The 14,994-nt window shown below is 40.6% G+C and overlaps 1 protein-coding gene across 3 annotated transcripts in view; it reads right to left on the bottom strand.

Moving 5' to 3' along the window:
* Positions 1-13,817, bottom strand: part of SNTG2 (syntrophin gamma 2) — a 260,833-nt gene extending 247,016 nt beyond the window's left edge. For all 3 annotated transcript variants that reach the window (XM_065835059.2, XM_071807027.1, XM_071807026.1), the window contains exon 1: positions 13,433-13,817. In XM_065835059.2, coding sequence (XP_065691131.1) covers positions 13,433-13,504 — 72 coding nt within the window. In that variant the 5' untranslated portion in view covers positions 13,505-13,817. The remainder of the gene's footprint in view (positions 1-13,432) is intronic.
* Between the last annotated feature and the right edge of the window lie 1,177 nt (positions 13,818-14,994).

The following is a 14,994-nucleotide window of genomic DNA, read 5'->3' as shown; positions in this document are numbered from 1 at the left end:
TTCCATCTTATTTCTCATAGCACATCTGAGAATAATACTCCAAATCACAGCCTCTCAAATGTAAGAAAATTGGAAGGAGTAGTAAGAAGAAGGAAGAGAAAGAGTTGTCAACATTTATTCTTTCAGCCTGATCTACAGTGCTACACATTGCACTAGATCCTAAATATTCTCAGGCAAGTAGGGGTTTAGTGGTGGAAGGCAAGGAGGAGACAAGTACTTCCCTCACTTGTAGACTACTGGAGGGAGAGGTTATATTTTGAACTTTTTATAGCATGGTTGCATAGACTGAACCCTCTTCAGTGGCTGCAATTAATAAGGTGCACCTATGAAATACCTTCCAGTTTAGTTCTATATGAAAGACACTCTACTTGGATGCTCTGTATTAGCAGTTTAGTTCACACTAGAAGATTTTAGGAGCAAGTCTCCCCCAGTCATTCCCAATTCTCATGCCCTGGGTCTGCACTGTAGAATGGTCTGAGGGCACATGAGCTGGAGTTGTGCTCCAGGAGCAAATCTACAGAACCCAACCACTAACTGCTGGTCCATTCCATCCACAGGATCAGGCTACAGTTAATCTGGAATAAAACCCCAGAGATTCATATGGTGTGAATCTTCAGTCCCTCTGTCTTACTCCACAAAACTACTTGTATTCAGATGCACTACTTAACAACCAACACAGGAGATACCATTGGTGCACCCCACACCACTAAACACCACAGACTACATGGCAATAAACATGGATGATAATGAGATTCACTTGAAAACCATGCCCCTAATCCAACGTAAAACATGAATGCATGTGTCCTAGGATCACACAGGACCACAGAATGGTTGGGGTTAGAAGGGACCTCTGGAGATCATTCCACCTGCTAAAGCAGGTTCACCTAGAGTAGATTCCACAAGAATGTGTCCAGGCAGGTTTTGAATGTCTCCAGAGAAGGAGACTCCACAACCTCTCTGGGCAGCCTGCTCCAGTGTTCTGGCATGCTCAAAGTAAAGAATTTTCTCCTCATACTCAGATGGAACCTTCTATGCTTCAGTCTGTGCCCATTGCCACTCATCCTATTGTTGGGCACCACTGAAAAGAGTCTGGTCCCATCCTCTTGACACCCACCCTTCAGATATTTACAAGCATAAATAAGATCCCCTCTCAGCCTTCTCTTCTTCAGGCTGAACAGACCCAGTTCTCTTAGTCCTTCCCCATAAGAAAGATGCTCCCAAACCTCTACTGTATATTCCACAGTACACAAGAGGGAATATCTCACAATGTGCAGAGACTAGCAGGAAAAAAACGAAGTATAATTGCCCTTCATTCAGCATGGAGACAGTCTTTTTCAAACAAATACAAAACCAAAAAAATCCAAAACTAACTAATCATGATGAAATAAAGACTCTTTGGAATGCAACATTTTCTATCACTATTTTATACTTTGTAATGGAAGCCACAGAGTATATAACATAAATGTTTGAGTTTTTTGAAAAAAAAAGCAAGTCCTTTACTCAGCTGACTGGTGGTAAATTCCCATGAATAAAAGAGTCAGCAAGTCTCAAACATTTCTGAGCACGTCAGGTTAGTACCGATGACAAATGGGCACAGCTACAGCAAAGAGGACAAGTCTATACGGTACCATCTATACTGTCAAATAAAGCAGCTGAGGGCCAGGAGGTCAGCTGGCACAACTTGTACCAGTGAATCCAAGCGCTTTCACCCTCCTCAAAGACATGAACCACAGTCGTGCTGCCCACAGGAATGGTCCCAGATCACAGTCTGGATATTGTCTGAAGACTGCTACTTAGCCTAGGACAAAGTTATGCTAAGGAAAATGCTAACAGTTTAACAGTACGATCAGATGCATTTTGATGCTTGGAGCTATGCTGTGGCCTTAGTGTGGTCTGTAGCCAGTAATTCCCACCCACAGAAGGAAAAGGCACCAAAACCTGTCATCAGAAGGGTAGGAGCTGAACAGAGTATTGTTCTGCTTCTACAGCAGTTACTTGACCTCATCCAACGAAACTCTCAGACCTTGAGGTACAGCTGTACCTCTGAATCATACATTACCACCAGTGGAGACATTGGAAGTATATTAACTCTTGAAACTAAGACAAGTTGTTATGTTCCAGTTAACTGAAACAGTAATAAAAAGTATTTGTAGAGCTCATTAATGCAAGCACCTTAATTGCACATAAGAACATGAAATTAGTTCCACAAGATATTTGATCTGTGAATATCAAGCAAGCTGATGAGACGCTATTTAGATTGCAATTTACAATTAGTGTATCTAAATTTTTATTCTGTGCAGTAATGTTCGAGATGACAATTTTCCATTATACTTAAGAAAGAAAAGACTTTTTAGTATTTCTTGTAGATTTCCTATAGAGAATATAGATTACTGCTTGGATTGTTCTTTTAAGTCACAACCAACTAGCTCTCAGTGAGCAGAAACCCTCTTAATGAAACATCAATTCCACAAATAAAAGCAGAGATTATAGTCCAACAAGTCAGTTACAGAGAAATGTTATTCTTAGCCCTAAACAATCTTTCATTTGGGAGAATGTTTTAATCACTTAATTTAAACAGAAAAAATCCCTTTGCACTAGTACAAGAGTTTTTCAATATATATTGATAATACTCTCTTGGCTGGCCTCTGTTTGCCAAAGTTCCACAGAAATGCTTGAAAAATAATGATGCTCTAAAAAACAATCTACTTTTTACCACTTATAAATTCCAAGCAAAAGGAATTTACAGACCTGTATTATGATCATCTCACACCTCAGTGCTATAAACCATGGCAATACATTGGTGGGTTTGTTTTATTTTAATTCATTTTATTTCTGCTAGATATGCTGAGCTAAGTCATAGCTTTTGTAAGGCAGCATAGTCTGGAGCAAATTTTGAAAATATAAAAATATTTTTATAGTTCTCCCAGAGCAGACAACCTTAACACTAATTGGTTAAAAAACACACATGAAGTACTCTTCACACCTTTTTTGTGGGACTTGGCAATGAATCATATATTGGACAAAAACAGGGAAAATTTATAACATTTTAAAAGATGAAGTCTTCATTTTATGTTGTAAATTGATAAAGTAAGATGGTTTTGTCAAACAGAATTAGATTGACCCTGGTCTGATTAAAATGACACTAGAATTATGAGAATTACAAAGTAAACTCATGCAGGTTTACTACATTTAATTACATTTAGCTATGAAAACTACAGCCAACAGACATTAAGTTAACCTTACTGACATTGATGAAAGTCTGTCAAACTGCTGAAAGCTGTAGAGAAGAAACAGAGATAGCAGAGACTTAAGTAAGGACTTTCCCTACTACACACAGATACAAGGAACCCAGAAAAAAAAACAATCCAGCGTTCCCTGAGGTCTAGGTAAATCTCACTTCTTTCACATTCATTCCCTTTGATAGCCACCCTATAATGTTTCTATTTATATATATATAAACATATATATATATCTCCTGTCTTCATATTTGTTTACTTCTTGTCAACTACTGTGATAAACAGAGCATCTACAAAGAGTGTATATTCAGCCAATGAGAAAGCCTACTTTTGTGGTTTGTTTTTTGTTTGTTTGTTTGTTTTTTCTTTTAGGGGTAAAGCAATTATAAAAAAGGAGCAGAAGTGAGTGAAGTACAGAAGTGGAGATGTACGTAAGTGCAATAGCGCATAAGTACAATTAGTAACACAATAAACTAAAAAAAATATAGAGGTGAAATAAAAAATCAAGTCAGATTGTTAATTGTGGCTGGTTTGTGTTTTTTGCTGACTGTGAGTCAGTAAAAAATTTACCCATTCTTTCCTCTCTCCTGACACATGAAAAAAAAAATATTCTTGAGAGCATTAGTCACAGCTGGTTCCAACTGCTACAAGATTGCCCTTGGTAAGAATTACAAATCTAATTTTCCTTTTCTTACTCTAAAGGTTCAATTACAGATAGTGAAAGTCAGGAGAAGGAAACATTCTTCCAAGCTTCAATTTATATTGTCTGACTGTCATAAACAACACAAAGCTCTTTGGGGTTATGTATGCAAATCATATCTAAACAATTTCAGTTTATTAATTCTCACCAGTAGGTTGCTGTGGTAGCATTTTGACAATTCAGGCTTCAGACTTGCTCCCTGGATCCCCTACCTTTATGTATACCCAAATATTCCTAACGAAGATATGCCTAAAGCAGAACACTTTCTCGTTGCCTTCAGTATATTTTCTGAAAAGATCCTGTTGCTTTTCAAAGTACTTTGAGACCAAAGCATCCTGCTCCATTCTCCAACCTTGATTGCTTAAACTGAGTTGTGATGGTGCCATGCTTCTGGCAATGTCTCATTTAACAACAAAACATAACAAACAAATAAAACCACAGCTGTTCAATCTTCTGGAAGCCTAATTTCAATGATTTTTTTTTTTTTTGCAAATGGAAGGTATACCAGATAGATTTAAGCCTCACCTCCTGAAACTTTGTAAGTAAAAACGGTGATACATATCAAATTTCACTTGATGGGACCAAAGATGTATAATTGTAAACAGTGAATAAGTTGGCCCATGACCAATTTCTGACATCCTTCCCTTGGAGATGACACTATGTAACATATTACTAATTCAACACTAAACTGGTGTCAGTTGATAATTTTAGCTACAGTAGGCTTCAGTAATTTTCTAATGTAAAATGAGTGTGAATTTTGTCCTGATTATACCAAGAGAATTGGAGGTTTCCATGGTTAGATACTGTGCGTTGAAGTGTATCTGTTAGTTACAGGTTATCTGAAGACCAAGAAAGCCTTAATTTAGTGTTTGATAACCTTGGAGAATATATAATTTCTACAGATAGTAAGAATAAAAATGTCTTGCCTTATGAATTGTAAATTGTACCAACCATAATCTATTCTGTGATTATCACTTGGAAGAAGTACCATATAACTAGCCCATGTATAATGAAGTTCTTGTCAGAAAATAGTGTCTTTTTTCCCCTCTATTTCTCACATATTACGAGTACAGTAACATACAGGTACGCACGCTTGTTCCAGTAAAATCAAAGATTATTTTAATGATCACAAAATCCTGAATAACAAACTTGGAGATTTTAGTACAGTAAAGTTACTCTTCAAAGCACACTCAGAAGACTAATCCTTTCATGCAATGTCATTTATCTCCTATTATTTTTAAAAGACTATTCTGTTTAGTACATCCAGCATATGCACCATATGACGCACCAGATGCTTTAGTAATTAATTTGTCTTTTAAATGAAAAGTGCAATAAATAGTCGCATAAAACAGTGTGTTGATGCAACTAATAACTACACTGACAATTCAAAACTATTAATAGAAAAGGAAAATATTTTATAAAAAGCAATAGCTACACACAAAACAACCCTGTCAGACTGAACTGGCAACAACGTTCACTTGTGCTTCAACTGAATTCTAGAAATGAGCACACAGTACAGATTACTGTATATCTTTATATTGCCATTCCATCAGGGCTCATGAAGGGTGGGAGAAGAATGTCTAAATGCTACTGTTACAAAAATGCTGCATAAGACAGCAGGATATGTTGAAAAAAAGAGAGCAAAAGACACATCACATGATATTAGATTGTGTTGCTTTTTGAACAGGGTAGAATATTTTACTACCATACAAGAAACAGGCATTTTATTCACACACCGCCACCTGTGAGTAATTCCTTAAGCCTTTCTAAAAACATGACTTAATACTGTTAGACAGGATTTGTACAGAAAGATGGGCCTACGAATTTCCTTGCCTTATCTATATGTTAGCTGCAGACATTGAAACAAGTGAAAAATCTCTTTGCCTGCTGACTGAACAGCTTTGCTGGAGAGGAAGACAGCAACGCATGCTTGTGACAAATAGTTTTCAAATATGCAAGCGTCCTCATGATATTCAGTATCAGATCAATTCTCCTGACACTTTCCTCCAATAAACTTAGTTTTATATACACCTAGAAGAAAAAGACAGCTCCTATAGAGGAAATAAAATAAATATTCCCGACTATCACCCATATCATTTAGCACTGTTTTGGATATGTGTGCTTGTTCTTCTGTATTTTTCATGTCGCATATTAGATATTATATGAGCTACATAGTATATCCATATTCATGGTGATGTTAAACATACCACTTCGTAGTTACATGAGCAGCAGAAGCAAGTATGTTTGTGCCCATAAGTCAAATGAATGGGTATTCTACAAAGACGTCTGCATCCATTACTGGATGTGCCAGGACAGTGCACAATTTACTCAAGGAAAAAAAAACCAAACAACACAACACAATCAAATTGGGATACTGAAGAAAACCTTAAAACTGGAAAACATTCACCACATAATGTTTGGTGAAGTTTCATCATGTATTCAGAAAAAGAAAAGTACCAAAACGCAATTTACTCAATAATTTACTCAATCTACATTTAACAAAATTAAAAAAAAAGAAAGAAAACAAACAAGAAAACCACAACTCAAAGTCTTAACTAAAATCTCCTTCCTTCAGCTTCTCCACTGATAAAGTAGGAACAATAATGCTCACTCACTTCACAGTGTACTGTGAAACTGAATATACTACTGTTTACAGTTTACTCAGTGTACCAATAAATGCTGACAATTGTTAGCACGAAGCACAATAACAGTGCTGTGGCAGCTCTGTCCACCAGCACGCACAGTGCAGCCAACACAGTTTTTCCATGGGCCATGTGGGAATAGCCCATCTCAAAACACAGGCTGTGCTACCCTGAGCTCCATTTGAGCTCTTCCCATTTGTTGTTAGGACTCCCACAAAACTGGGCATAAAAGGGAATTCCCATCAAAAGGTACAACTACCACACTTGTGACATGGAAGAATTGCCAAGAGCTGACAACAGAGATTTGACACCAAAAAGGCTTTGCTTCCATCTCTCTCTGGGTAAGACTGTTTCTGTGATCCCCAACAAATCAATTAACCCCTCTCTGCTACACATCTCCATAATTAAAGTATGGAAATCATTAAAGCTTCAGATCAGGGAAGTACTATGGAACTCGGCCACTCAGGCTCTGGGAAGTGTGTTTATAGTGCTGATGATAACCCCCTATGAAAAAAAGCTACTCTGTATACACTTTGCACAGGAAATCACATTACATGAAATTACATGTTCAGGGGAAATGTTTCTTCTAGTTTTTTTATTCATCCAGTGCCTTAGAAGTCTCATATAGACTGTGCAAAGGCAAAAATCCCAGAACAACAGGCATAAACAGTCCTGTAATTTTGGCATGGTGAAGGGAAGCTTTGCAGTATCATGCAGTGTCAGCATGTACCATAACTCTTTAAATACAGTACAAAACAACTGAGGTTTTGCATTCATTTTCCTGCTCAGATCTTCTCTAAATACTACAAATGCATTTTGTCCCTACTACAATCTGAACTTCACAAGGAGATGATAAATGAGATAATATTGATTAGATTGTGCTAAAGAGTTCCAGCTCTTCAAGGTTATATCCTTCAGAGAGTTTGTAAATCTCACTACAGAAATCTGCCTGCTGATATACATAAATAAAGAGTGGCAGAAGGGTTCCAGCATGACAGCTCTTGCTGGAGTCACACTGTTCTTCAGACAGAAAGTTCAGACAAGCAGGTACAGAGGAGTTCAAAATGGTAGAATCAGCCTGCCTTTTTCAAAGAAAACAGACCAAAAAAAAATTAGATCATGACTGTTACTGACAAGAGGTGTCAGGAGCGAAGCACAATCTTGGGCCTTCATTGGCTTTGTCTGTCAGCTTTATCAGTAACAGGAAAGATGAGCAAATCCACTAAATTATTCCAAGTACTTTAACATTGTCCTTATTTCAGATGGGATGGAGTTAATTTTCTTCCCAATAGCTGGGGCAGTGCTGTGTTTTAGATTTAGATGAGAATAATGTTGATAACACACTGATGTTTTACTTGCCAATAAGCAGTAAAGGACTTTTCAACTTCTCATACTGACCAGCAAGAAAGCAGGTAGTACACAAGAGGCTGAAAAGAGACACAGCTGGGACAGCTGATCCCAACTGACCAAGTGGACGTTCCATACCATATGACACCATTCTCGGTACATAGAAGCCAGTGGAAAAAAAAGGAAGCGGAGGAGGGCGGACATTCAGAGTTACGGTGTTTGTCTTCCAAAGTCACCACGACACATGATGGAGCCCAGCTGTCCTGGGGATGGCTGAACACCTGCCTGCCGATGGGAAGCAGTGAATTCCTTGTTTTGCTTTGCTCGCATGCAGGGCTTTTGCTTTACCTATTAAATGGTCTTTTCTCAGCCCACAACCATGACTTTTCCCACTTTTACTCTTCCAGTTCTCTCCCCTATCCCATCAGACGGACTGAGCAGCTGTGTGGTGCTTAATTGCTGGTTGGTGTTAAACCACAATGAACATGCAGTTTTTGTAGTAAATGAATCAACTTCAGATGAAAGTCAGTGTCAGCCCTTGCCTGCTTCGGGGGTGAGGAGAAAGTATATGAAACAGCACACAAAAAAGCAAGTACAAAAATCTGCTAAATTTCCCTAGAGTTACTGCATTCATTCTTAACTAATGGAGGAAAATAAGAGGGACTTTCACTAACCATCTGCTTTTTAAAAACTTTCATTGCTTAGGATTTCTCTCTGAGACATCATGATGGGAAAGAGAGTAATACTGAAAATGACCAGGGATCCTGGTGGTCAAAAGGTTGAACAGAATCACCAGTGCATGCTGCCAGTCACGATGGCTACCAGCATCAGAAACAGAGACACGATCCATGTAATAATTTCCCTTTTATTTGGCACACATTTGCACCCAGTTTGGGATTCTGCAGTACAAGGAACACATTGTCAAATGGGAGCAGGTCCAATCGCTGCCCACCAAAATGGCCAGGGGGCTGGAGCACTTCTCCTGTGAGGAGCAGCTGAGTAAGTTGTGCTTGCTGGAACCTAAAGAAGTGGCTTTGGGGGAGAAGCTAATGGCAGCCCCCCCAACACTCCACTGTGAAAACACCCCAGCAGGGAGCAGGCTGCCCAGTCTCCATCCTTGGAGGTTTTAAAGATGCAATGGGAAAAGACCTGAGCAATGCCATCTGAATTCAGCAAGGCCACTGCTTTCAGAAGGTGAGGCTCACAGACCTCCCAAGGTCCCTTTCAACCTGAATAAGTCTGATCTGTGTTTGCTGTCTCTATTATCATGGTGCCACTGACAAGCAATATTAGGTGTCAGTGTTGCAGGAACACGGTCATGCCCTGTTCCTTCTGCTGAGCTCTGCTACCATTTCTATTCTCGGCAGTCTCTGCACTCTCAAGTGAAAGTGATTCTATTTATATTCATCTCACAGAATGTTTAAAACATCGGAAAAAAATTGCTTACAGAATGAAACACAGATCTGAGGTGTAAAAGGAACAACAACGCTGTTCTTTTTCTGAGATCAGACATTGTTTTTCAGAGCAGCAGGTGGGCACAAGTCTTGTTTCCATTAAGAAGTTAAAGCCCTAAGCTTGAATATGTTTTTTTATCAGTTTGCTAACTGTTATCATGGAGATATATACAGGCAGAAGCAGGATTCAGATTTGGTTTGTGACAGTAGGGAAGCCAAGTGAAGAAACACGAAACCTTTGCATACTCTGATATTCAGTAAGTGCTCGGTAAATTTCTTTAATAGGATCTCGAAACTATGAATTTCACAGATTTTCAGGGGAAAAAACATCTCCCCAGATTAGTGGGAAGTCAACAAAATTTGCATGGGAAACAAATAATTAGGCTTCACACAACAGAATATGTGGACACCCCCCTCTATCACGAAGCTCTGCCAACTGCTTTCTCGTGCTTTCCATACCAAAATCAGGAAGCAAATTCTGTTCACATCATGACAAAAGTTTCTGAAATTAGGTTTTGCCCAGCAAGAAATTTTAATAGAAAATCAGTGTGTGGAAGGAAAAACTTCAATTAATAAGTATATCCTATTGATTTGTATTGTGGCATAGATAACTCTTCGAAACAATCTTGAAATCCATGTCACCCTAGTGCTGATCAAACTTTTCATAAAAAAACATAGGGAAGTTGAAGCTTCTTACAGTCACATTCAATATGACTGAATGGAGTACAACCTTACCAAAATACTGGCGTGGGTTATTAATGGTGGTCATCTGTCTTAGGAAAATGGCAAGATTAATTGACCCTGAAAAGATAGGGAAAAGGCAAGACACTGATGTTTGTGGTAACATGACACCTAGTGTTCACTTTCAGGAAACTTCTCTATTGGCGGGTGCCAAATTTTGGAAAAAAATAAAATAAATCAATGCTCCAGGACTTGCTTTCACACACACACACACACACACACACACACACACACACACACACAAAATAAATAAATAAATAATTAAAAAAGTTTTATATTTATACTAGAATCTCTATACAAGTATCTAAATTACATAGACATAGTGAAAAAAAAGAGGAGGAAAAGGACAGAAAATCTGAATGTGCTGCATTCCAGAAAAGAGTGTTATCCAAAAAAAGTTCCACATCATCTTTTTCCTTTGGGTTTCTGCTGAACAAAAAAATTCTGCTGACAACTTCTATACACAGCCACTAAAAAAAAAAAAAAAATCAATTAAAAAACTGGGTCTACTAGATTTAGCATGCAAAACAGAAGTTTAAAATAACAGTCCCTAACAGAAAAAAAAAAAAAGGCAAACAAACAAAAAACACAACTAGCGACAGGGCTTATTTATACATAGCAATGAGCTATACACTTTTATTTCTTCATTTAAAATCCTGGCATATCAACAGCAGAACTGACTGTAAAGCTATCATTCCCTTTCATGCATCTAGCAACACAATGTTAAACCGCAATGCTAAAACCACAGTATCTAATACATAATGGATGAGACCACAAAATCCACATAAAATCATGGCACAGGCACTCTGACATAGTGAGTAACGGATTTGACCCCTTGAGGATTTCTGAGGGGCAAAGAAGGGAAGAATTATATGAGAAATCAGAATTAAAAGTTCACTACAGATAGAGGAAGCATATGCTGCTTACTGAAATTAACTCAACAAGAATACGTATCTGATCCCAAATGAAAAAAAGTATCAGACTGGCAAAACAGAGATTAGGTCTGACTGAAACTTCAGTTCTACAGAACAAAACATAATCAACTGCATTTCAAGAAGTTTATATTGTGAGAAACATTCCTAAAAGAGCTTGTTAGTGTTAAAAATACGCACACACAAAATACGTTAGTACTGTATTTCAAATCTAGCATGCTGTGTTTAATTTAAAAGTATGCTGAATAACTTTCCAAGGAGTAGTATTTAATTGCATCCTTCTGAAGAGAAAAGAAAAAAAAAATCATGTACCTTTAAGCATTAAGATTGCTTAGCTACCATAATCCCAAATAATTAATTGGACTCAGTATGCAATATTTAGTACTTAGATGATAACTAGTATTATTGTATCTTGTTTCTGAGAAATATGTGTACAGAAACAGTCAACACACTACTATTAAAATATACATTTCTCTTTTAGCAAGGTAAACAGACCTAGATTCCAGTACTGTTAAATAACTAAAAAAATACTAAAGTCAAACAGTTATCACACTGTTAATTATAAAATAAGTCTGGTGTTTCGAGCATAATTCTCTGCAGAGGTTGAGTATGTGGAATCTCTGGGGAGCCAGGCAGTCATGAACTCACCTAAACAAATATCTGCCATAAGATGTCCCTGTTGAACTTAAAGTCTATACAGCTTTTTTTTAAAGGACTAAATATACACGCATTCTTTCAATCATACACCTCTAAATGAGGCTAAGTTGTTCTGTGTTTACTGGAAACTGACAGCTTGCCCAAGCTTTAGATTCATGGCACTACTTCCCATTTAGGGTCCAGGTAAACTATATAGCCACAAGCCTTTAGTTCCTACCACTTCTGTCATAAAGGTGAGTTCACCATTCATTCAGCATCTAGTCTGACCCCAAGCAGAGTGCCAGAATATCACCAGGAACAGCATGTCCCATTGACCTTAAACATATGCATTTAACACAAGAATACCAGTCATAAAATTCACCTCATGATAGTGATTATCCCTCACCTTTAATGCTGAAATATTCTGAAAGCCATACAACCTGCTCAGCTGTTAACATTTTAGGTAATTGCTGTACAGATTATTTTTGCAGTTCAAGAACAGGTCTTACAAATTAAGAGCTGTGGAACTGCTTTAAAACACAGAGGATGCCAGAGCAGGTTTAATTTGATCGCTTCCTTTTGAATTACAGAAATTCTAAAAACCCAAAGGTTAAATGTTTGCATCTCTTCACACACAGTTGAAAGAGAGATGCAAATACACAGTACATACAGTGCAAAAGCCAGCTAGGACAAGACAGTAGTTTGTTTCCACACATTTCCAAGCAGTTGTACACACTTATGACTACAGGTTGCCTCTCCTTTGTTCCCACGCTTGCATCTTCCAAGTATTTACTCTTAGCCTTACACTCCAGAGGCTCAAAGCAGTTATGAGCTCACCGTGAAGGGGAACGCGTCTTTAAGGCATCCTCCATGCAGCTGAAAGGAGATGCCTTCTAAACAACACTCTGGATAACACATGAGGTGAAAACACCATTTTCCTTTAAAAATTGCAAGACTGTGGTAACAGAAACAGCTTGAAGGACAATGCAAAAGACTTACGGGGCTGTTTATTTTGCCACTGGCAAACTATTTGATATTAAGTGCGATGACTAATTTTTTAGATTGTGACTGAAAAAAAAAAAGTGATTACATTTCAACAAAATAACTTCACAGGCCAAGAAGAGACGCACATTAAAACATACACAGGGCATACCTACTACATTTTATATAAATCAGGGACAGCTGAGAACCGCCGTCAGAGGGCATCATTCATAAATGATTTTCCAAATATGCTGCCATGAAGTAGCAAGTTATTTTCCAACTCCTTCACGGGCTTCTCTTAAAAGTGCATGAGGTGCTACATCCGTCGAAGTAGGCTTTTTTTTTTTGCCCTTTTTTTTTTTTTCTGCCGGCACGGGCTTGTAGCTGGGTTACAAAGCGAGCAATTCAACGCTGTCCCCGGGAAACTCTCACTGCAACCCGTCACGGCGGGTTGAAAATCGAGATGCCAGCAGGTACAACCCCCACAGCACAGGAAACAAATCCCACCCGACCGCGCTCGGACCGCCGGTGCCGCCCGGCTGGTGTCAGGCCGGGAGAGCTGCGCTGAGCCCGGGCAGCTGCCCCCGTCCCAGCAGAGCCCCCGGCGCCGTGCGGGGCTGGCAGGCCGGGCCGCTTCCAGCTCCACTCATGCAGGCGCCTCCCTCTCGCCCCCCGGGGAGCGCCGCTGGCGGGACCGTACCCACCCCCCGCCGCGCCGCAGGAGTTGGCACCGGGACGGGATGAGGGGAGAGCGGGTACTTGCCCAGGTGGGGACGAGGAGGCTGCCGGGGCGCTCGAGCGGTGCTGGAGGAGGCTGTTTCCCCGCCACGCTCATCTCCTCCCATGCAGCTGGCGTAGTCCTCTCAGACGGGCGGCTCGGCGGGACGCGGCGCCTCAGGCACCGACTCCCAAACGCCCGCCCCTACCGGCAGCGCCGGCGTCCCGGTTCGCGGGGCAGGCTCACACCGCTGCCCTCCACACTCTGCCCCGCCGCCGGCGGCCCGGGCGGGGCGGTGGCACCGGCAGGGCGGGTGGGGGGTGGGACGTGGGGGGAGTCGCCGGAGGTTCGGAGCCAGGCGGGGAAAAGAAGGCGGCGGATTCGCGCTGGCTTTTTAACTTCGCTTTTCCGCGGGGGGTAGGCGCCGCCGCTCTCGTTCCCCTCCCCTCTGCGGCCGCATCCTGACAGCCGGGTGCTCCTACGAGCGCTGCTGCGCTCCTCCCCGGCACCGCACGTCTCGGCCTGCCCGCGCCGCCCCGCGAGGCTCCCGCCCGGCGCCGCTTCCCCGCGGGGCCGCGGCCCGACGGACGGGCGGGACCCGCACCTTTCCTCCGGGAAAAGCTCTGGGACCGGGCAACTTCTGCCAGGGAAAGGTGGGCCGGGAGCTGTGGGGGATGGCTGCGCTGCCCATCAAGCGGCACCTTGCCTCCGGACGGTACTGGGCAGTGGCGTCGAGGTCGTAAGCTGCAGACACAGAGTGAAGAGCACGGCCCTTGCTCATTGATCTCTGAATCAGAACGAAGAGTGGTTTGACATCTCTCAAGTGTTCTTGGTACCCTTGACATGGGATAACACAGGGCAATCTGCCTTTCTGTGGGAAAAGTCCCCATCATCCCTGAACATTGCCATCAGATTTTGCTCTTGGACTGATCTTTGGCTTCCATCCAAGTTCCTGATCGTGGCCCGTGGCCTGTGCCATTGGTTTCAGTGAAACTTCTTGTAGGTCTGTGGTAGCAGATCTGCTGAGACTAGTCCTAAGGAGAAAAAGTTCAGCCTGGCCCTTGACATACTACAGTATTTGTAGCCACTTTTCTACTCTGAGGGGAGAGAGGGAAAGGCTCTCAAAGCTCTTAACTTTCCCCATCAGTTTATGTAAGAAGATCAGTGTTTCACACACATATCTTTCTGTTTTCTTATCTAAGTGTAATTTGAAAGGATACCTTTATTCCCTTTTGAAGCCTCTACCTCGTCATGCAAAGCCATGATAGACAAATATATAACAAGAAAAAAGGGTGAGTGGAGCTGACAAGACTTTTTCTAAAGCTAAAGATTTTCTTTGCCTAACTTAACTGTGTTTTTCTTTCAAAAGCTTTTGTAAAAGCAACACAACAGTTAAACAGGAAAGAAATATGTATCATCTTCTACTTGGAGATAAGCGCATACAAAACACTGCCTTCACTGCTATATTTTAGTATGAAATCCTATCTCCCCAGGTATCCTTGTCCAAAAATACCTGACTTTTCTGTAAAACCACATCTTACAATTAGCAAATGCTGCTTGCTTTCTCTGTCTATTGATTCATCCTTACACGTACCAGAGCCCCACAG

Source organism: Patagioenas fasciata, chromosome 3 (assembly GCF_037038585.1).
Source record: "Patagioenas fasciata isolate bPatFas1 chromosome 3, bPatFas1.hap1, whole genome shotgun sequence".
Taxonomy (NCBI): domain Eukaryota; kingdom Metazoa; phylum Chordata; class Aves; order Columbiformes; family Columbidae; genus Patagioenas; species Patagioenas fasciata.
The sequence above is the reverse complement of the archived record's forward strand: the minus strand, read 5'-3'. Positions and strand labels throughout refer to the sequence as shown.